The sequence below is a fragment of the Phaenicophaeus curvirostris genome, chromosome 26 (genome assembly GCF_032191515.1).
Source record: "Phaenicophaeus curvirostris isolate KB17595 chromosome 26, BPBGC_Pcur_1.0, whole genome shotgun sequence".
Lineage (NCBI taxonomy): Eukaryota > Metazoa > Chordata > Aves > Cuculiformes > Cuculidae > Phaenicophaeus > Phaenicophaeus curvirostris.
The window spans coordinates 6,628,455-6,650,751 of record NC_091417.1 but is presented as its reverse complement, the minus strand read 5'-3'; the positions used below and the strand labels follow the sequence as shown (position 1 = coordinate 6,650,751).

General features: G+C 50.7%; 2 protein-coding genes across 3 annotated transcripts in view; both read left to right on the top strand.

Annotated features, from left to right (window-relative positions):
* The window catches only part of SCN4A (sodium voltage-gated channel alpha subunit 4), a 49,813-nt gene extending 40,383 nt beyond the window's left edge, over window positions 1-9,430 (top strand). For both annotated transcript variants that reach the window (XM_069877102.1, XM_069877101.1), the window contains 6 exons: window positions 71-349; window positions 2,108-2,161; window positions 3,842-3,979; window positions 4,533-4,637; window positions 5,438-5,708; window positions 6,480-9,430. In XM_069877102.1, coding sequence (XP_069733203.1) covers window positions 71-349; window positions 2,108-2,161; window positions 3,842-3,979; window positions 4,533-4,637; window positions 5,438-5,708; window positions 6,480-7,672 — 2,040 coding nt within the window. In that variant the 3' untranslated portion in view covers window positions 7,673-9,430. The remainder of the gene's footprint in view (window positions 1-70; window positions 350-2,107; window positions 2,162-3,841; window positions 3,980-4,532; window positions 4,638-5,437; window positions 5,709-6,479) is intronic.
* A 1,343-nt stretch (window positions 9,431-10,773) lies between these two features.
* Window positions 10,774-17,294, top strand: CD79B (CD79b molecule). The gene is made up of 6 exons (XM_069876779.1): window positions 10,774-10,942; window positions 13,780-13,821; window positions 14,725-15,036; window positions 15,549-15,667; window positions 15,899-15,940; window positions 16,269-17,294. Exons 1-6 carry the CDS (start codon window positions 10,849-10,851, stop codon window positions 16,365-16,367), a joined length of 708 nt encoding a protein of 235 aa, XP_069732880.1. The 5' UTR covers window positions 10,774-10,848; the 3' UTR covers window positions 16,368-17,294.
* The last annotated feature ends 5,003 nt before the right edge of the window (window positions 17,295-22,297 follow it).

The window sequence follows — 22,297 nt, the reverse complement described above, 5'->3', positions numbered from 1 at the left end:
GATATGAAAGTCCATACTTGCTAATCTGGTTCCCTAGCCAGGTCCTCCAAGGTGTTTTCTCCCCTTGCAGGTGGTTGTGAATGCCTTGCTGGGTGCCATCCCCTCCATCATGAATGTCCTGCTGGTCTGCCTCATCTTCTGGCTAATATTCAGCATTATGGGGGTGAACCTCTTTGCGGGCAAGTTCTACCGATGTGTCAACACCACCACGGGGGACCTCTTCGACATCAGCGAGGTGAACAACAAGAGTGACTGCATGGCCCTCCTTCACACCAATGAAGTCAGATGGGTCAACGTCAAGGTCAATTTTGACAACGTGGGCTTGGGATACCTCTCCTTGCTGCAGGTGGTATGTAATAAAAGCAGCAACCATCGCTCCAAGAGGTGCATTGACATACAGGGCGGCATGAATAGCATTGGGGCTGAAATAAGATCAGAAAATCATTGAATGGTTTGGGTTGGAAGGGATTTCAAAGCCCATACAGCTCCAACACCACTGCCATGGCAGGGACATCTCCCACTGGATCTGGTTGCTCCAAGCCCAATCCAGCCTGGCCTTGAACCCCTCCAGGGATGGGGCAGCCACCACTGCTCTGGGCAACCTGGGCCAGGGCCTCCCCATCCTCACAGCAAAACATTTCTTCCTAAGATCTCATCTTCAGCTGAAAACCATTCCCCCTCATCCTGTCCCTGCACTCCCTGATTAAGAGCCCCTCCCCGCTTTCTTGGAGCCCCTTTCAGTACTGGAAGCTGCTCTAATGTTTCCTTGAAGCCTTCTCTTCCCCAGGCTGAACAACCCCAACTCTCTCAGCCTGTCCCACGTGGGAGGTGTTCTAGCCTTTGGGTCATCTCCATGGCCTCCTCAGGTCTTGCTCTAGGGGTTGCTGCTCTGATGCCAGGACAGGGACTTTTAGCGGCTTCTTAGCTCCAAAATTAGTATTTAAAAAAAAACAAAACAAAACCAAAACATATCTGCAAATGCAAGGAGGACATGGATAGGGTAGATGGGAGGGGAAGAAATGTCTCACAAGGAACCATTACAAGTGAGTGTAAGTAGTACCAAGCCTGGGGCGGCAAGAAGTCCTCTGCACACACAGGACACAGGAGCAAGGAGGAGGGGAGGAGTTTCCTCCTTACCAATTTGAAGAGTTCAATCTACTCTTGCCATAGGCTGCAAAGGTATTGCATGGGGAAGATGACAACTGGAAAGAGTGTGTGTGTGTGTCTGCTGCAGGGCAGTGGGCAAACACAGCCATGTTTCCACAGAAGCCACCACAGCTGAGCCTGGCAAGCAGAAGAGGAACTGCTCACCGCAATTTTCATAAGGAATATCTGTGCAGTCTCCCTTATGGAGTTGGCCAGGGTTACTCCCATGGGATCCAGGGGAACTGGCTGCTGCAGAATCGGAGCAGAACCCAAGTTCACTAACCAGCTTTACATTCAGCTTCCTCTTCAGTTTTGCCATTCCATCAGATACAGGAAACAGGGTGTTCATGCTTTTTGTTTAACAAATCAGAGAATCATAGGAAAGGTTTGGGTTGGCAGGAACCTCAAAGCCCAATGGGTCTGAGAGGTCACCTGTGCTGTTCCTGGTGCTGTTATTGTCTGCTGAGATCCCACCTGGAAGACAGGAGAATGTCCATGAGATAGTGGCCAATAACTCAAGTAGAATGATACAATTGTGGAATGGAGTGGCTTGGAAGGGACCTTAAAGTCCATCCTGTTCCAACCCCTGCCATGGGCAGGGACACCTCCCACTGGATGCAGTTGCTCCAAGCTCCATCCAACCTGGCCTTGAACCACTCCAGGGATGGGGCAGCCACCACTTCTCTGGGCAACCAGGGCCAGGGCCTCCCCACCCTCACAGGAAAACATTTCTTCCTGAGGTCTCATCTCAATCTCCCCTCTTTCAGCTCCAAAACGTTCCCCTCATCCTATCCCTGCGCTCCCTGATCCAGAGCCTCTCCCCAGCTTCCCTGTAGACCCTTTAAGTGGGAGGAAGGAAGCATGCTCAGAGATAAACCTCAAACGCACACCCACAGCCCTCCCCTTCCCCCTAGCTTCAAAGACCTCCCAGCAAGTCTGTTCTTCTCCACTGTCCCCACAGGCAACCTTCAAAGGCTGGATGGACATCATGTATGCTGCTGTGGACTCGCGCGAGGTAAGAAGACAAGCAGGGACATCTCGCAACTAGCACAAAGCATCACTCATCCCCCAAGCTTGGTTCCTCCTGGCAGTCCTGGGGCTGAGGTGCAGTTCAGCGTAGAGATGGACCTCTCAACTGAAGCATCTCCTTTGGCTCTGTCCATTGGTGCGGAGAGCACTGCCTGCATCCCACCCATAAGTTAAATAGTGGAGAAATCCCCCAAGCATCCCCTCTGCTGCTTCAAAATGGGCAGCAATTTTTGTCCCTTCTGCTGCCTTCTGCCACCCATATCATTGTTACCTGTGTCCTAGCTGCAGTATGTCCCCACACTGCGCTTCCCTCCCACCCAGGATCCAGCTGGAGACAAGCCTGCTCCTCTGAGCTTCAGCTTTGTGGTCTGAAATCCCCTCTCTGCCTCCACCACTCCACCCTGGAGAACCCATCCTTCACGCTGCTCTGACACTCTGCCCTCTGTGTGTCCCTCCATGTGTGTCCCTCCAGCTCAGAGAGCTTATCTGGTCCTGCAGAAAGCACCTAGCTTGCCTAGAGCAGTCAATGAATCATTAAAACAAAGCAGCCACTACTTAACCTACAGGTTAAAAGGGTTTAAAAGAATGTTTTGAAGGGTTTCGTGCAGTTTCTAACATGATCCATCCCAAAACGTGTCCCCACACCAGCCCGTGTGTGCACGCTGCCATGAGCCATTGCAGCAGGAGGAACTTCCTACCTTTCTCTAACCGAGCACCCTCACTCATGCTGTGCTGTGCGGTCAGCCCCGCACACCCACAGGCTTGAACGGAATGTTTTCATTGCCTTTTTTTAGAATCAGAAACAACCACTATGCTCGCCCTGGCTGCAGCTGCTGGTGCTCAGAGGAGGAACTTCTTCCAGCTCCCTCTGAAAACGGCTTGGGCTCCTGCCTCCCCAAACACCTGGGGCAAAGCTGCCTTGAGAGGAAATGTGCTCTCTTCTGCCAAGAGCTTCCCTCAAATGAGGAAAGCCCATTGTGACACTTGGGATGTCTCCAGTATAGAGCAGAATCAAGTGCTGCCTCTTGAGATGAGGAGGATTTTCTGCGGCTGCCAGGCTGAGCGACCACTGTGGCTCAGCCATATAATCATAGAATTATGGGATGGTTTGGGTTGGGAGACCTCAAAGCCCATCCAGTTCCATCCCCTGCCACAGGCAGGGACACCTCCCACTGGATCTGAGTGCTCCAAGCCCCATCCAACCCAGCCTTGAACACCTCCAGGGATGGGACAGCCATGACTTCTCTGGACAACCTGGGCCAGGTCCTTCCCACTCTCATAGCAAAACATTTCTTCCTAAGCTCTCACCTAAACCTCCCCTCTTTTGCCTTAAAACAATTCCCACTCTTCCTTTCCCCTCTTGGCTGTGTTTCAGCCTTTGGAAAGCCGATTACTAAGAAACTTGAGTTTGCTCATTGATATAGCTGCATCTGGGCATCCTCTCCTGTTCTCCAGCCCATGCCTTGGGATAAAGGGTCAGTACATCCTTGTCCCCCAGCCAGTGTCACATGGATGTCCCTTCCCATGACTGCTCCCACATGGATCTGCCAGTGGTTTTGGAGCAGCCACCTCAGAGCTTTGTCCAGATACAGCAGCCATTATCTGAGGGCTTGGAGGCACTTTTCTGGACAGATTTAGCCTCACATTTCCTATCTCTCCTGGTCAGATTGAAGAGCAGCCAGTATATGAGATCAACCTCTACATGTACATCTACTTTGTTATCTTCATCATCTTCGGTGCTTTCTTCACCCTGAATCTCTTCATCGGCGTCATCATCGACAACTTCAATCAGCAGAAGAAAAAGATAAGTATTTTTTGGGTCTTGCAGCCACTGTTGCCTCCTGGGGTGCTGATCCAGGATGGAGAGGACAAGCACAGTTGTAGAGCAAGTGAACCAGGACCACTCTGCCCAACATCCTTCTGCAATGTGAATTGCCATTATCCATTAGATGAGACCCCCTGGGTTACCGGAGGGTGTAGCGGGTGGCAGCTGGATAACTCGGAGCATGTTGTTTGTGCTGAGCAAGCTCTGAAGCTCACCGAGATGCTGCCCCACTCCAGACAAGATCAGGCCAGAAAGGAGAGAAAGAGTTCAACGTGGTTCCCCACCCACAAGAGCAGTCTGGGAGGCAGCATCTCACCTCTGCAGGAGGAAATGGCAGTGCTGGGGTGAGCACCTATGGGTGCTGTGAACTGGGGGAAGCAGAAAGGGGCAAGCAGGGAGGAAGCAGAGTCAGTGCAGCGAGCAATGCCTGGTCAGAGCTTGGCTGGAGATGCCTGTGGGAAGGAGCATGGCCAGAGGTGCTTGGTAGGAAGAGAGGAGCTGCCAAGACTAACAGTGCTGATTCCCTTTATACTTTGGAGGCAAAGACATCTTCATGACAGAAGAGCAGAAGAAATACTATAATGCCATGAAAAAGCTCGGCTCCAAGAAACCCCAGAAGCCCATCCCCAGGCCATCGGTAGGTTGGGTTAATCACCCTGGAGCACAGTGGGAAGGGAGCACTTCAAGCCACCAAAACATCTCAGAAGACCATTTGCCAGGGCAAGAAATCCAAATCCTGGCTCCCTATTTTTACTCTTAGCCCTTGCTAAGGGCTGAGGCTCCAGAAAACATCAGGCAACCTCCTTTGGGTCTGCTCTTCAGCCCTGGATCATGCTAGCACAAAAAAGTGAGGAATACCTTTTGAGGCATTAAGGTGTTCTCCTAGCTCAGCTCCCAGCTCCTCTGTCCAAGGGAAGATGGACCCAAGTCAGTACTCCTAGAGAGGGACGTTGCCAATATGGGTTTGGGTTTCATAGCCCCACTCAAGCAAGACTTTTTTCCAATGTGTTTATTTTTGCCCTGATTCATTAGAATCATAGAATGGTTTGGTTTGGAAGGGACCTTAAAGATCATCCATTTCCAACCCCCCACCATGGGCAGGGACACCTCCCACTGGATCAGGCCACCCAAGTCCCCATCCAGCCTGGCCTCGAACACTTTCATCAGTCGTGGATGTGATTAGAAAGCAACTGCCCACTTTGTCCACACTTCCAGGCCATGGTTTTATCAGCTGTGCTTCACCCTGCGAGGTGATGGGTATCCCCTTCCCATAGCTTTGTGGGCTGAGACACCTGCATACTGGCCACAACCCTGAGATCCTGCACTGTTTTAATTACTGTTCCTTCTTCTCTTTTTGTTGTGTCTTTGTGTGTGTCTGTCATGGATTCCCACCTCACATCTGGTTCTCCACCATCATCCTTATGGCTTTTATGGCAGAACAAGTTTCAAGGGATGGTGTTCGACTTTGTTACCAAGCAAGTGTTTGACATAACCATCATGATCCTGATTTGTCTTAACATGGTGACCATGATGGTCGAAACAGATGATCAAAGTGAACTCAAAACATCTATCCTCTACAAGATCAACCTGGTCTTTATTGTCATCTTCACTGGAGAGTGTGTTCTCAAAATGTTCGCCTTGCGCTACTACTACTTCACTATTGGCTGGAACATCTTTGACTTTGTGGTGGTCATCCTCTCCATCTTAGGTGAGTCTTCCTAATTCCAGTGGTTCCTGAGAGGTCCCACTGTATAATGAAGAGTGGAAATGGTCTGGCCAGCTCACAGACAGCAAGATGTCGCTGGCCACAACCTTACAACCACCTTTGAGCTGGGCCAAGCCAACAGGATGAGACAAGTGGGGCCTACATGAAAGCTGGTGAGGGGTCTTGATCAGGGAGTGCAGGGATAGGATGATGGGAACGATTTTAAGCTGAAAGAGGGGAGATTGAGATGAGATCTTAGGGAGAAATGTTTTGCTGTGAGGGTGGAGAGGCCCTGCCCACTGCCCCATCCCTGGAGGTGTTCAAGGCCAGGTTGGATTGGGTTTTGAGTAACTGGATCCAGTGGGAGGTGTTCCTGCCCATGGCAGGGGGCTTTGGAACTGGATGGCCTTTGAGATCCCTTCCAAGCCAAACCATTCTATGATTCCATGAAATGCGAGGCCACCCGAAGTCACCAGGCAGGGTGGGGGCTGGGATTCTGTTCCATTCCTGTATGTTGGATTCCCCTGGTCTCCATGTTGCATGGTTGCACTGCTGAAACAGAGTAACCAGTATTTCATCTTTGAGTTTGCTCAGAAATGGTTCTTTAATATGTTCCTTTCACCACTGGAGGAGTAGAGTGAGCTGTGAGCCATCGGGGTGGCCTCATCTCCCTGCATCTGCTGACCCTGGCAGATGGAGCAGAGTAGCTCCACCTCACGTACCTGTGTTGACTGGAGAGCACAGTAAACTCACCACTTCTTCATCCCTTCCCAGGTATCGTCCTCTCAGACATCATAGAGAAGTACTTTGTATCACCCACCCTCTTCAGGGTCATCAGGCTGGCAAGGATTGGCCGTGTCCTCCGGCTGATTCGAGGGGCAAAAGGCATCCGGACTCTTCTCTTTGCTCTGATGATGTCCCTGCCTGCCCTCTTCAACATCGGTCTCCTGCTTTTCCTTGTCATGTTCATCTACTCCATCTTTGGGATGTCCAACTTTGCCTATGTAAAGAAGGAGGCAGGAATTGATGACATCTTCAACTTTGAAACTTTTGGGAACAGCATCATCTGCCTCTTCCAGATCACCACATCAGCTGGATGGGATGGTCTCCTCAGCCCGATCCTGAACAGCGGTCCCCCTGACTGTGACCCTGACCTGGAAAACCCTGGCAGTTCAGTAAAAGGGAACTGTGGCAATCCATCCATCGGCATCTTCTTCTTCTGCAGCTACATCATCATTTCCTTTCTCATTGTGGTGAACATGTACATTGCCATCATCCTGGAGAACTTCAATGTGGCCACGGAGGAGAGCAGCGAACCCCTCTGTGAAGATGATTTTGAAATGTTTTATGAAACCTGGGAGAAGTTTGACCCAGATGCCACCCAGTTCATTGCATACAGCACCTTGTCTGATTTTGTAGACACCTTACAGGAGCCACTTAAAATTCCCAAGCCGAACAAGATCAAGCTAATTACCATGGATCTACCAATGGTTGCTGGGGACAAAATCCACTGTCTCGATATCCTCTTTGCCCTGACTAAAGAAGTGCTGGGAGACTCGGGAGAGATGGATGCCTTGAAGGCCACCATGGAGGAGAAGTTCATGGCTGCAAACCCCTCAAAGGTTTCCTATGAACCCATCACCACCACTCTGAAAAGGAAACATGAGGAAGTCTGCGCTACAAAAATCCAGAGGGCTTTCCGGAGGTACATCCTGAGGCGCTCGGTGAAGCAGGCATCCTACATGTACAGACACAGTAAGGATGAGGATGACCTGAGAGAGGATGCGCCTGAGAAGGAAGGTCTAATCGCCACCAAAATGCAGGAGATGTATGGGAACAGTGGGACAGATGGGGAGACAACCCCTGCCTTTGATCTCACACCTGTTCCCAGCTCAGAGACTCGAGATTCTCCTGGAGAAGCAAAGGCATGGGATAAGGAACATGTTGTGAAAGAGTCACTGGTATAACAGAAAGAGGCTTCCATCTCTTGCCCAGCCCAGAAAGATTTCATTTGTATCTCATTTTGAAGAGCTCTTCCACATCGAGATCAGTAGATCATAGATATTGAGCTACTCTCAGCTGTTTCAAGTAGACAGCTTCACTTTCGAAGCAGGATCTCTTCCTGAATCTGGTTTTTACAGCTCACTGCAGTCACAAAGGGTTTAATATTTTTCTTATGAGACTTAAATGTGAAATCTCTGTTGTCCGTGAAAGAGAAACATCTTAGTTTTGAAATGATCTCATCACAGAAACGATGTTTTTCAGACATTAACAACTGAGTCCAGATGTCCTTTTACTTAAAGTAATTATTTATTAATGTATTTCACAATTAAGAAATTTTTCTTGTATATTAGTCTTCCAAGTAGCTGGTGAAAGATGAGCCAAGTGAAATAATACTAAGGATAATTACAGAAAAGACAAGGTTTTGTGAACAAAAATCTCTGATGTCTTAAAGTAGCACCTTTCTTTGGAATATTTGAATAAGCTTTATGGGTTATTTTTTTGTTACACACAGAGAAAAGTGCAATTATGTCTTAAAGATTTGGTTGCATCGCCAAAACAAAGCATCTGCAGATATGTTCTCAGGGTTAAATATCAGGTTTAAAGGTCTCTGAATAGTCATCGAAATCATAAATTGTTCAGGTTTCTAAGGTACAGCTGTAAATAGTATTTAGAGTCACGCTTCCCCGTTTTCCCATTTCATCCAGATTTTGTGGCAGGAAAGCAATGGATGAAGATAGGGTTTGGAGAATCTTCTCTGAGGATCCCCAGTCCCTGTAATAAAACCACTTCTAAGGTTTTTTAAACCTCATAGCGAGACGAGATGCCCCCAGTCCCTGTAACAAAACCACTTCTAGGGCTTTTTCAAGTGGGAGTGTCCCACTGGGGTGCTCTTTGTTAGCACTAAATAACAAGATGCATCCCTGGGGATCGGAGCAGGTCTTTGAATAGTCCTTACAACGAAGCTTCTTCAAGTGAGTCCCATCAGTGATCCAGCACTGGGGGATCGTAAAGCAATGAATGCTTCCACTGGGGTGTAAATCCCAAAAAACTTGCGCAGAGCATCCTTCCCTTGGCTGGGCTCTGGAGATGACACCTGTCTGCAGAGCCTGGTGGGCTCAGGCAAGTGCTCACCAGGAAACCTCCCAGCAGAGGAGGATTTTACTGACAGGGAGGGTTTTAGAGATGGATAAAAGGAAAGGAAATTGAGAAAATGTGCAAAACCCCCAGCGTTCATCTCTGAACAAAAGGTAAAACACCCTCTTGGGATGAAAACAAACATGAACCAAAACCTCTTCCAGTTAAAACAAGGGCTTCTTCTTCAAGAGTCTGTCTTTTTTTTTACTCTTATACCTTTATTTTCTTGGGCTGAATTTGGTGTCGAGCCGTTACAGATGCCCCATACTCAAGGAGCAGTGCTGAGCTCGCTTGCATCCATGTGCTGTCAGCCAGGGTCGCTCTGCTTATCCCGTAGCGTTGTGCTTTCATTTCCATGTTGTGTAAGGCGACACTCCCTGGAACAGGAGCCTGAGCTGTTTTCAAGGGGCACTTGTGTGGGAAGCATCCATGTCCCAGTAGTTTCCATCCCAGGCTGTGGTTCACAGTCAATACTGCTTGTACGTACGTGTTGTTAGTGATGGAAAAAAATGCCAAAGAGCAGGATTTGTGTGAGCTAAAGCTATTTTTCTTTGTACATTTCTTAAAATAAACAACTGTAAATGGTCTATTATTACAATACTGAGCTTCCTGGTGTGTGTTAGAGGGAGAAATGTTTACCCTGCCCCCTCCCTTTGCTCCAGGGAAGATATGAGGGACCTTTTGCATGGTCTTAGTTGGACCTGGCATCCTCAGCAGGCCCTGGTGGTCCCATCCTGCACCAGGACTTCCTCCCCCAGCACCTCCAAACTCAGGCATGACCCCAAAACTTCTGCTCTGTTTGGCCCCTGAAGCCCTTGGTGCCTAGGAGCAATGAGTCCCAACTCTAGGAGCCATAGGAGATGCTGCTGCAGATTCAGCCAAGGAGACAGGTGGGCTTGGAGAAGGTGTAGACCCCCTGAGCTTTCCTATGCCAGGCTCTGTGGGGCCAAACCTGCCCCACTAGCAGCGCAGGAGCAGTTCAGCATCACAGGGAGAAAGCGGTGTTGGGTGAGGAGGTTTCTGCGTCAATGTGAGGTGGTAGGAGGTTTCTGCATCAATGTTTATCTGGAGGAGGAGCCACCTCTGGGGCCCGCTGACATCCCCAAGGGCCACAGCATGGCCTCACCGCTGTGCTTTTGCTCTGCCTGGAACAGGTTGTCCCAGGCTGGCGTAATTCAAGTTGAGCATCAGGGTACCCACGCAAGCAGGGGGTTGGAAGGAGGAGGTGGCACGACCCACCATCCCTGTCCTCCCATGAAAGCACAGAGGTGAAATCCAAGCCCTGATGAATAGGAATGGGCTGGGAAAGGCAGCAGCTGCCTAGCAGCAGCTCTGTTCTGCCCACAGGTCATGGCATGTCATGTCCTACCATACTTGGCAGCCTGAGGAGCCAGCACAGCCCAGCAGAAGGGATGTGGAGGTACAGGACCCTCTTGTCCCACCCTGTTCCTGCTCCAGCTCTTGCAACTGGGCCAGCCAGCATCAACCCCTGCCCATCAGCTGCAGGGCTAAGCTGTGGGGGATCTGCCCTGCCTACACTGCTGTGGAGCTGGGGTACCACTCTGGAGGTAGCCCCCACCCCTTATCCGCCCAGGAATGCTGCATTGGAGGTTGAATGTTGAGGTGTTGGAGGTTGCATCCCACTTGCTGGGCGCATCCCCTGTGCTCAGCCCAGGTTTTGCACCACTGAGTGCTTTGTAGATGGGTTCATCTCCAGTTCTGGTGTAGACCTACACCAGTAGTGGCCACCTCCATCGGATAACATCACCACAACGAGCACAGCGCAAGGACACAAGGCTGGATGGTGCCCAGAGCACAGGTACTGGCTGCCCCAGTGTCTGCACTGCATTCAAAACCTGCCCCAGGGGGAAAGTCCCCATCAAGGAGGATTTACATGAGCAGGAAAGGGGCTGTCTCATAGCAGCAGCTTTGCCATTTTTAGGTACAGAGGACAACCTGACTGGAGCATCCGCTGTGTTTTGCAGAACTGAGGGCTGGTGACTGGATGGTTCTCTGCCATTTGCACTGGAGGATGGCTGGTCTTAGCACGAGGCTCTGGGTGCTGCAGGCAAACCTCTGGCTGATGGCCTTGGTCACAGGTAGGCATCATGTCATAGTCTGAGAGCGGGGGTTGTTCAGCCTGGAGAAAAGGAGGCTCCAGGGAGACCTTAGAGCAGCTTCCAATACTGAAAGGGGCTCCAGGAAAGCTGGGGAGGGGCTTTTTACAAGGGCATGGAGTGATAGAATGAGCGGGGGTGGCTTTAAATTGGAAGGGGGAAGATTTAGATCAGACATTAAGAAGGGATTCTTCCCAATGAGGGTGGGGAGGCCCTGGCCCAGGGTGCCCAGAGCAGTGGTGGCTGCCCCATCCCTGGAGGTGTTCAAGGCCAGGTTGGATGGGGCTTAGAGCAACCTGATCCAGTGGGAGTTGTCCCTGCCCATGGCAGGGGGTGGGACTGGATGGGTTTTCAGATCCCTTCCAACACAAACCATTCCATGCTTCACTGAAACACGGGCTTTGCATTTCAGAGCAAGGGGACATGCATCCAGGCGATGCAGGTTACTCCTTGCAACCCGAGACTTCACCCAGCTCTGGCTTCAAATGCATTGGTTTTCACCTTTGCAATCGCTCCTCGTTCTGCTTTGTGCAGGAAACCAGCCCTGGGTGCAGGAGAGTCAGGGAGGACCCACCAGGCATCGGGCCTTGATGTCTGCCTTGGGGTTTGGGTTGGTTTTGAGTTTTGCTTCTCATTGGGCTGTGGAGATGGAATGTCCCCATGCTGCCCTGCAGCACAGGAGCTTTCTGGAGCAGATGGCAGGAGGATTCTGGTGCCGAGTGGGTACACAGCCTGCTTGGCTGTGGTTACAGGTGACAGAAAAGAAGGGTTGGGTTGGGTTTTTTTACCACTTATTGCTCTCAGAGGCCTGAGGATGAGGCTGGCACATTGCTGAGGCCATGGTCAAGCCACATCCCCTTGCTCCATGGGGTTCAGCATCCAGGAGCAGAAGACAAATAGGTGGAAAAAGGGTTTTGGGGTGATCTGGGGGCTCTGCATGAATACCTCTGTGCTGTTCTTTGCATCCCCACAGAGGAGCAGCAGCCAAACCCAGAACACAGCTCCTGATCCCTTCCAAACCCTCTGGTGCAGCAGATCCCACACTTAGCCGGGGAACCTCATGCCATCAGGAGAAAAAGCATTTAAAGGGTTTCTGTTGGGTGGCCACCCAAGTGCAGCACAGATTCAGGGTTGAAGGATTTCATCCTGGCTCTCACTGTGGCTCCGAGGGAGGAAGGGGGATCTCAGTCCACCTGTGGCTGCAATGGAAATCTCGGCTTTGAGGAGTGTGAGGGCTTTCAGGGTGAGGGACCAGCCTGGTCTTCATTTGGAAACATCAACAAAACATGGAGAGCAAAGCTATGTCCCGGCTGGCCAGCAGGACTGCAGGTGTCAGGGACACGTACTCCACACGCATCTCCAGCTCAGAAGAACATGAAATGAGGCCAGGGGAGAAAGTTTGTCTACAGAGATGTAGTGTTGAAGATGAACAGGGTAGCACGTATCTGGAAGAGATTCTGAGGCCTGGAGGGGAGCCCATGGCTGAGCCAGGAGGTCACTGCTGGGTTGCTGTTTGGGGCAGGAAGGTCTGCAGCAGGGTAGCAAGGCTCAGAGTAAAGCTCAGGCTGAGGAACTGAACCTTCCTCATTCTTCTAGAGGTTAGATTTGCAGGCGCCCTGATGTGTCAGGAGGTGGTGCACCCCCCGCCTCCATGCCAGCTTCCTGCAGCGAGGCTTGGCAAACATCGATCACACGGATGGAGCTGGGCAGTGAAGCGGTTCTGTAAACAGGGCCAGCGCTTCCTGCCCAGCTGCAGCAAGAGGAACTGAGGCACAGGGGCACCGAAGCTGTGGGCACACAGGGGTGTTGGGAGGGTCCCCACCTCTTCCCACTTCCTGCACTGTATCACAGGTCCCATGGCTCCCTTAGATCAGGGGGGCTGTGTGGTCCCCAAGTCTGGGAACCTGATCCGGCCATCGTGGGTCTCCAGGCCCAGAGAAGTCCCAGCAAGGCAAGTGTTCCTGATCGGTTCTGAGAATGGAGAGTGTAAACAAAGAGGTGTGAGTCTGTCTGACCCCTTTCGGAAAGGTGCCAGCCTGGGGGGACATTAATATCAAAGGCAGGTCTCACTGGGACATCACCCCAGAAGCAGCTTAGAAAACATTCAGGAGATGGGTTGGAAATAGAAGGGTTTACAGCCAAATCTCCAGTGCTCTGAATCCTGTGAGTAGAGTTCTGGCTGATGCTCCCAAGCATTCCATCCCATATGCTACATGGCATCCCATATGGGACATCCTATGTGAACTTGACCTACCTCGAGCCCTGTGTTCAGCTCTGGAGTCCTCAGCATAGGAAGGACATGGATCTGTTGGAGTAAGTCCAGAGGAGGCCACAAAGATAATACAATGCCTGGAGAACCTCTGCTATAAGAACACACTGAGAGAGTTGGGGTTGTTCAGTCTGGAGAAAAGGAGGCTCCAGAGAGACTTTAGAACAGCTTCCATTACTGAAAGGGGCTCTAGGAAAGCTGGGGAGGGACCTTTTGCAAGAGCCTGGAATGATAGGATGAGGGGGAATGGCTTTAAAGGGAAGGGGGAAGATTTGGATTAGACTTTAGGAAGAAATTCTTCATGATAAGGGTGAGGAGGCTCTGGCCCAGGTGGCTGAGATAAGTTGTGACTGCCCCATCCCTGGAGGTGTTCAAGTCCAGGTTGGATGGGGCTTTGAGCAACCGGATCCAGTGGGAGGTGCCCCTGCCTGTGGCAGGGGGGTGGAACTGTATGGGCTTTGAGATCCCTTCCATTCCACACCATTCCATTATTGTATTATTCTACATGAGTTATTTGTCACTTTCTCATGGACCTTCTCCTGTCTTCCAGGTGGGATCTCAGCAGACAATAACAGCACCAGGAACAGCACAGGTAACCTCTCACGCCCACTGGGCTCTTTCCCTACTTGTGTCCCCAGGGTCCCTTCAATCCCTCCTGGCTCTGCCGTGAAGGTGCCTGTCCACTGCAGAGCTGAAAATGTCCCATCACCTGCCACCCATCTCTAGCTGTGACATCTTCTGTGGCATTTCCCCTGCCTCAAACCTAGCTCTCCCTCTGGATCCATTTTGTCTTTCCTAAGAACACACATGATTTTCCTCTGTGTTTGAAGAGTGCCCTGCATGAGTAAGATGTGGCTTGAGACCAGGCACTGGGCTCACACACATCAAGCTTGTGCCATTCCCACCCACGGGACATTAAGCATGAACTCTGCAACTCAAACGAGCCCTCAAACTCACCAGCTCTGGAACCAATACACAGGTGAAAATACAAAATAGAGCAAAACACAAAAAGTATAGATGCGTGAGAGAAGCCAGCTGAGGAGATGGGGCTGTCCTAGCAAAGGCTTTGTGTTGGAGGAGACCTCAAAGCCTGTCCAGTTCCACCCTCAACCCTGCCATGGGCAAGGACACCTCCCACTGGATCTGGTTGCTCAAAACCCCATCCAGCCTGGCCTTGAACACCTCTAGGGATGGGTCAGCCACCACTTCTCTGGTTAAGAAGGTAGAGAGGGGTAGGAGCAGCAGAAAGCATCCCAGAGAAGCCATTCACACAGAAAACTGGAGTTTCCATTAAAAGCATGTTTTCACCGAAAGTATCTGATCTCTACCCAAAGGTGATGATGATTCACCAAAACAAAGCTGAACACTCAAAGTAGTTTAATCCATGAAAAGAGAAAGCCCTTGATTTGGGACAGGTTGTTAGTTCTTTTAGGAGAGGCTTTTTTCTGACACTGCCCAGGTCCTTACCCACTGTGACCACCCTTGCCCCTGGCAGATGGTAGGTGCTCCATGGTGCAGCAGCACCCACGCTACATTGCAGCCAAGAAGAACATGCCTGTCCACTTCATCTGCTACACCCAGGAGCCCCATAGGATGCAGTGGTACAAATTGGTGGAGGACAGTGATGATCTCTATGAGCTGGATCACAACAGCTCCCACTACAGCATCGTGAGGAAAGACAAACTCATCAACTTCACCATCTTCAAGATCACCTACAAGGACAATGGCATCTATGTGTGTGACAGCAAGAACCTCACAGCAGAGAAGAAGCAGCCACACTTGTGTGGGACAGAGCTCAGAGTCATGGGTGAGTAGGAGATCCCCAGCCTCCGTGCATCCCAGGAGATGCTCCTTCTCCTTCTCTCAGCCTTTTCCATGCCACATGAACTCCTCATGCTCCTGTACTCCTATCCCTCCCCATGCTGATGGAACCCCTTCAGAGACAACTGTAGACACCCCATAGCACTGCAGACGTTTCTTTGCTTGTTGTCACCCACCAAGTAGCAGAATAAATCCCCTCCAGTTTGCCCTGAGACATCCGTACCCATACAACCATCCCAGGGACTGCATTGCCCTAATAAACCAGACTTCTGGTTCTGGCCAATGGTAGGTCCTTCCCAAGGTGCTTCATCGCAGAGGGTGTCCCAAGGGCAATTTACAATGCTCTAGTCTCTCCCAAGGTGGAGAACATGTGATCTATTTCCCCCTGATCTGTTTTGCTGACACACAAACCTGTGGCCATGCCAAGGTCATCCCTGTTCCCCCAGAAGCCTGGCACAGAGCTGGGACTTAGGATTCTCCCTGTGTTGCTGCTCCCAGGTCACAGCAACATCCAACAGATACAGAACAGGAACACTCTGAAAGATGCCATCATCATCATCCAGTCCATCCTGCTGGTTGTCTTCATCAGCATCCCCATGCTCCTCTTCCTAGATAAAGTAAGTGACGGTGTTTCCAGCAAAGGAGACGTCCCATGGGGCAGAACACTGCAGAGGTGGCTACAGGCAGGCACCAAGTTTGGGGTTGTGGTATGGGAAAATAAACTTCTCAAATGAAGGATGAGGGACTGCACGGATTCTCCTGTGGAAGCAGAGGGACCTGGGCTGGGGGGACAAGGCTGGGGATGTGGGATCCCGGTGACATCCAATCTGTGATTCTCCTCTTCACAGGGTGAAAGCAAGGAAAGCCCCGAGGAGGACCACACCTATGAGGTAATACTGCATTCATTATTGAAATACCTTTGTAATATCGACCTGAGCCTTGGAACAGTGGGTCATGCCCTTGCTGGGTGGCTGCCAGGCACCGCCAGTCCTCTCATCAGGGCATCTTCCTCCCAAGTACCTGTTGCACGTCAACCATAAAATCAAGCTCTAAGCACATTCAACCATCTATTTCCATCTTTTCTCCTCTCAGAAGCTGCCCCTACCCCTGGTCGAATAGCTTGGAGATGGGTTCCCACCTGAGGGTCCCAATGGCAGGTGTGTTGTGGCCAAGCCATGGTGCCCCTTCTGTGTCTCAGTCTCCTTCGTCTTGCTGCAGGGCCTTGAGGTGGACCAGATGGCCACCTATGAGGACATCACGCCTTTCCGGGATGTGAAGGCCAAGTGGACAGTTGGGGAGCACCCGGGAGAGGAGTGAGAGGTCCTGCACCCACCACCAGGCTGGCACCGATAGCGTGGTTCCCTGCTGGCACCCGCAGGGATGGGCCCCTGGCTCCTGCCCTGGACCACGGTTCTGACAGGTGCCTGGATCCCGGGCTACGATCCTGGGCTGCAAGCCACCTCCAGCAGCTCTGCATGGAGCTCGTGTCCTGCTGCCCTTGGGTGCTCGCTTTGCCGCGTCCAGACTGTGACCACCAAGGCTGCCCTGCCCCAGCTGTCGCTCTCACCGCCCTGCTGATGAATCCCTAAAGCCCATGTAGAAACTAGGAGACACCTGAAACCCTCCCAGTAGCAAACTGGTCCCCAGTCCTGGGACAGACCCGTACTACAGTGCTGACCTCCTGCATGGTTGATGCAATGGAAGTACCAGGGTGGGTGGTGAGTCTCCTCCAGTCCCACCACCACTGGGAAGGAGAGGACCAGGCACAATCACTCTCCATCCTGCAAGGACCCTCCTAGGCAATGAAACCACTGCAGCCCTGGCAGAGAAGCTGAGGTGAGCAGCACCATGTGCATATTATGAGAAGTGAATTTAGGGCCACCATTTAGCTCTCAAGCCATGGACATGTCCAGCAGGCCAAGCTGGAAGTTGGAGGATGGAGGATCCTCCAAAACAATCTCTTCCTCCCCGAAGTCTTCAGGGAAGTTGGGGAGATAACTCTTGCCCAGAGGGTCTTGCACAAGGCTTGCTCCTCTCCAGGCAAGAGCTGGCCCATGTCACGAAGACGTTCCCATGGTGAGGGACACATAAGACCTCAGAAACTATAGAAAAGATGTAAATTGTGGAACACAAATGTTCACTTGCTTTTTCATGTCCTAATAAAAGTAATGGGCAAATTCACATCCTGCTCCATCCTGCTGTTGCCAGTCCAAGGATGTCCCATAACCCTGGTGCCAGTGTTGGTGGGATGCCCTTGTGAATGAGGAGCTGCTCATAGGTCCAGCTTAGCTAAAAAACAAACTTCTCTTCATCAGGGATATAAAGCTGAAAGCATCTGCAGGGCTTTCCTGGAAGCTCTCGCCAAGCGTGCACTGGAGGACCTCCATGGTCCCAAGACATCAGCTTGAGATGAGACAGATTCTTCCTAGGACCAAAGCAGGAGAACCAGGCTCAGGGCCAGGAACTCCGGTCCCAGCTGCATCTGGTCTTGCAAGCAAAAGCCATCTGGAGAGGAACTGAACACTGCTAATTGGTTTTGTTAGTAAAAACTATCTCAGCATGGCAGCAACAGCTGAGTGGGTGCTGGTGCTCAGGGTTGGTCGGGCACCATCAGGGCTCAGACGGCCTGGAGAGGCATGGCTGGCACAGCACAGAGGGCTTGGTTGGACGAGGCAGGACCAGGTTGGGACAAGGACTGTGGGGCTGGAAGGCCATCCCTCTTAGAGAGCCCAGAGCCCCTGCAGCTCACGACACTGGGCTCCATGGAGAGGAAGACAGGTTGGCTCCAAATTTAAGAGTAAAATCCTGAGTCTCCTTTTCAGCATGGAATGGCTCTTGTTTACCACCAAAACACCTTCACAGAAAACTGGAATTCAACCTAAATAGCACAAAACCAACATTTTATGGTTGATTTTCACTAGTTCACTACCCCAAATTAGTTACATGCATATGTATATAAAAGTTACTTAAACACAGTTTACTTATAGAACTGATTCATTAAAGAAAGGAGAGCTCACAATGGGAGAAGTGAACTGGTTCTTCCTGGTTTCCACATTCACCAAGATTTTACAGCTAGCAGAACTCATCCCTTCATCCCTTGTTTATACTTAAGAAATAGAAGAGGAAGGGAAGTTTTCCAGCCCTTCCCAGTTCCCAACCACTTTCTCAGCTCTGCATAAACAATTTGCTCAACTGACTTAATAATATGAAGATCAGGAGGACCTGCTGGTTGCACCTGGAGAGGAAGCCACTGATGTTAAAAGGAGTTTCAGCAACCCCAGTTCCGCTCTGCCGCTTGGCCACCCTTTTAGCCCAGGGCTTTGAATTTCTTTCAAACACCAGAAGCAAGTAAATATTTCTAGAATGTTAGTGCTTTATTTTAAATGCTTAGATTAATTTCTACGGAGCTGAGAAGGAGGGTTTGGTTTAGTTTTATATTAAGATGTGTTTGTATTTAAAATGCATTTAATGTAAATAAATATATTTCAGTATATAAAGTCCAGGCTCTGTATTTTGTCCTGATTTGTAGCCCTGCCGTCAGCAGTATGGATGGTCAGGCAGAGAGATTGGGTTGCAGCCCTGGTCCTCTTTGGTCAATCAGTGAATCAGGCTGCCCAGGGTAGTGGTGGAGTCTCCATGCCTGGAGGGGTTCAAAATACAAGTAGATGTGGTACCTGGGGACATGGTTTAGCAGCCACGATGGGGCTGGGCTGATGCTTGGACTAGATGACCTTAAGAGGGCTTTACCAATCCCAGTGATTCTGTGATTCCATGATTCTATAATTCTTCAGTCTTATCTTTAGAAGCAGGATAAGTGAAGCTGAACAGTTCTAGCTCCCATAAATAAATAAACCCCATCAATTCAACCTGAAAAAGCACATTTGAAAAAAAGCAAGTCCAGAGGAGGCCATGAAGATAATCCTATGGCTGGAGAACCTCTGCTATGAGGACACACTGAGGGAGTTGGGGTTGCTCAGCCTGAAGAAAAGGAGGCTCCAGGGAGACCTTAGAGCAGCTTTCAGTACTGAAAGGGGCTCCAGGAAAGCTGGGGAGGGGCTTTTCACAAGGGCCTGGAGTGATTGGATGCAGGGGGATGGCTTTAAATTGGAAGGAGGAAGATTTAGATTGGACATTAGGGAGAAATTTTCCCCAATGAGGGTGGAGAGGCCCTGACCCAGGTTGCCCAGAGCAGGGGTGGCTGCCCCATCCCTGGAGGTGTTCAAGGCCAGGTTGGATGGGGCTTGGAGCAGCCTAATCTAGTGGGAGGTGTCCCTGCCCATGGCAGGGGGTGGAACTGGATGGGCTTTGACAGCCCTTCCAACCCAAACCATTCCATGATTCTATAATTGTATGAATTACCTTCTGAGTAGTCAGCTAGCATACCAAGTCAACCATGACATACAATCTCTGCCAACTGTGCCGCTGCTCAGTGAAGTGCAGAGCCTAGGCTGTGGGCCATCACCGGGGTCCTCAGTCAGGATTCCCTGGTTGCAGCACACCCATGAACCCAGGCAGGTCCTGTCCACCCAGCCACCCCAGTGGTCAGGAGGACCCAGGGAGCATAGAAAAGCACATTGCTTCACTTGTTGAGAAGCTGATGATGATGCTCTGGGTAAGGTGGGTGGACATGGGACCACCCTGAAGGGAACAGAGTGGGGACTTTTGTTTTCAAAAGAGAAAAGGAACGTGGAAATTCGAGTGTCACGCTGCTTTATGAGATGCTGCTTTGGGTCACAAGGATGCCAAGCTGACATTTGGGAGGTGCTTATGCAACTGTAATTCTGCCAGTGGCGTGTGCTCACACAGCCCAGGAGTTCACTGTCACGCACTGCCTTCTCCACAAAGCTTCTGCCTCATTTAATGGGCTAGAGATGATTGGGGACAAACAAACCCTCAGGGGCACCATGCAGCCTGGATCATCCTGGCATCATCTCTGTGTTTGGCTGCAACATATAAAATGTTGATTTTAGCACCGTGTTTTTACAAACCGAGCTAGAGAGGCAGCAGGGCAGCAAGTGATGGACAGGATGAGGGTGCAAAGTGCTGTACTGATCTACCTGCAAAAGGACATCAGCAGCAGCAGAACCAGTGCAGGGCTTGAGTCCCTGCTGCTCTGCTCATTGCTGACAAATATTGACATATTTAAACACGATCTGGGGTAGAAAAACACCCCCAGATGTTGCTGGCTGTTGGGTGACACCTGATAGCTGCAGGACCCACTGTTCCCTCTTCTCTAGAGACTGACATTTACTCGGCAACACCACCACATCTCCAGTGAGCAAACACCCGTGGGCTTCTTGGAACAGACCACGCTCTCCCCAGCATGTTTATTAACCAGTTCTTGCACCCTCTGCTCCCACAGCCCCAGGGATGATGCTGCCTCTGGGAAAACAGGAGACATGACAAGGCGGGCACGGCAAATCCAGGACCCATGGGAGCCAAATCACCACCCCTGACCTGGGATCAGTCCCTGAGCCAAAAAAAAGGGCCAAACCAGGTTGGTTAGGGGCAATTGGTTTGATGCTAAAAGTCCTTTAAGATCCCCTTGAAGTTGCCCATCCCAGGTTCCATCTTGTTTTGCTCAAAGGAAGGGAATAGACACACTGTGACCTCTCCACCTCCCCCTTTCCACAACAGCCCACTGCTTAATCCAGAGGTAGAAGGGTAGGGAGGCCCTGGCCCAGGTTGCCCAGAGAAATGGTGGCTGCCTCATCCCTGGAGGGGTTCAAGGCCAGGTTGGACAGGGCTTGGAGCAACTGCATCCAGTGTCAGGTGTCCCTGCCCATGGCAGGGGGGTGGAACTCGATGTGTTTTCAGGTCCCTTCCAACTCAAATCATTTCATGAATCAATGATACTATATTTCACTATTTTTGTACCACAGGTAAAAGCAGGAAGACACTCATAAACAGATGTTCTCATAGTCCCATCCAGGACTAAGGAGAAACCTACCAGAGCTCTGGCATCTGGATTTGCAGTTGTCAGGCTGGTACCCAAGCAAGCACCTGGGGATGACAGCTCCTCGTCACACCTATGGCAAACCAGCTCACCAAACCCATTTGTTGAACTTTCAAAATCGTGGTAGAAATTGAACGAAATTACTTGGCAAAGATAGGATTCACCTGACAACATCCAAACAGCTCTATGCCTGCTAGCAATAAAGGGGAAAACATCCCACTTGCTTCAAGTCTGAAGTCTCCCCAGCTGGCCAGCCCTGTTTAAGGCTCCAAAGCCAGGCAGAAAAATCAGGTAGACAGGGCAAATTCCACCATGTAAAAGCATTTGAGAGGGGTCTCCCAATGATCAAGTAACCTTAACCCTAACCCTTGAATACTGGGTTCAGTTTGGGGCCCCTCAGTACAAGAAAGACATTTGAGGGACTGGAACGTGTCCAGAGAAGGTGAACGGAGCTGGGGAAGGGGCTGAAGACCAAGGGTTATGAGAGGCAGCTGAGGGACCTGGGGTTGTTTAGACTGGAGAAGAGGAGGCTGAGGGGAGACCTCATCGCTCTCAACAGCTCCCGGAAAGGGGGTTGTGGTGGGTTGGGTGCTGGTCTTTTCTCCCAAGTAACAAGTGATAGGAGGAGAGGAAATATCCTCAAGTCATGCCACGGGAGGTTTAGATTGGATATTAGGGAACATTTCCTTCGTGAAAGAGTGGCAAAGCCCTGGCAGAGGCTGACCAAGGCAGTGATGGAGTCCTGATCTCTGGAGAGGTTCAAAAAAACCTGTGGCCAGGGCTCTTGGGGCTTAGCAGCCACGGTGGGGTTGGGCTGACGCTGGGGCTGGATGATCTTAGAGATCTTTTCCAACCTTAACAATTCCATGATTCTCATCTTTATTTGCAAAAAACAGCAGAACATGGTGAAATCATTCAGTTCTGATTTCATCCCTAGGCAAACACCACCCTCCCCCCTCTACCCCATCCTTTACATCTATGTATAAATGACTACGATCAGGTAGCACCATTGCGAACACTTGTGCATTTATGCACATAGAAGATACAGAGATGTTGTTGTGATCATGAACACGCATATACATTTTAAACAGACCCCCTGCTATATAAGGGGTGGCTCAACAGTTACCTTCACCGGCCTAGATGAAAGGAGGAAACATCACCTCTCAAGCAACACCTGAGCAACTCACTGGGCAGAAATGGCTCCAGGTACTTCTATTTATTTCACTTTTAAAGGATGGCCAGTGCTGCTGCGCACTTAAGCTGGTGGGAGATGATGATGGGGTGGTGCTGT

Coding starts and splice junctions, on each gene's coding strand:
- CD79B (XM_069876779.1), top strand. CDS start 10,849: ATGGTTCTCTGCCATTTGCACTGGAGGATGGCTGGTCTTAGCACGAGG. Junction 15,037..15,548: donor GACAGAGCTCAGAGTCATGG/GTGAGTAGGAGA, acceptor TGCTGCTCCCAG/GTCACAGCAACATCCAACAG. Junction 15,668..15,898: donor TGCTCCTCTTCCTAGATAAA/GTAAGTGACGGT, acceptor TCCTCTTCACAG/GGTGAAAGCAAGGAAAGCCC.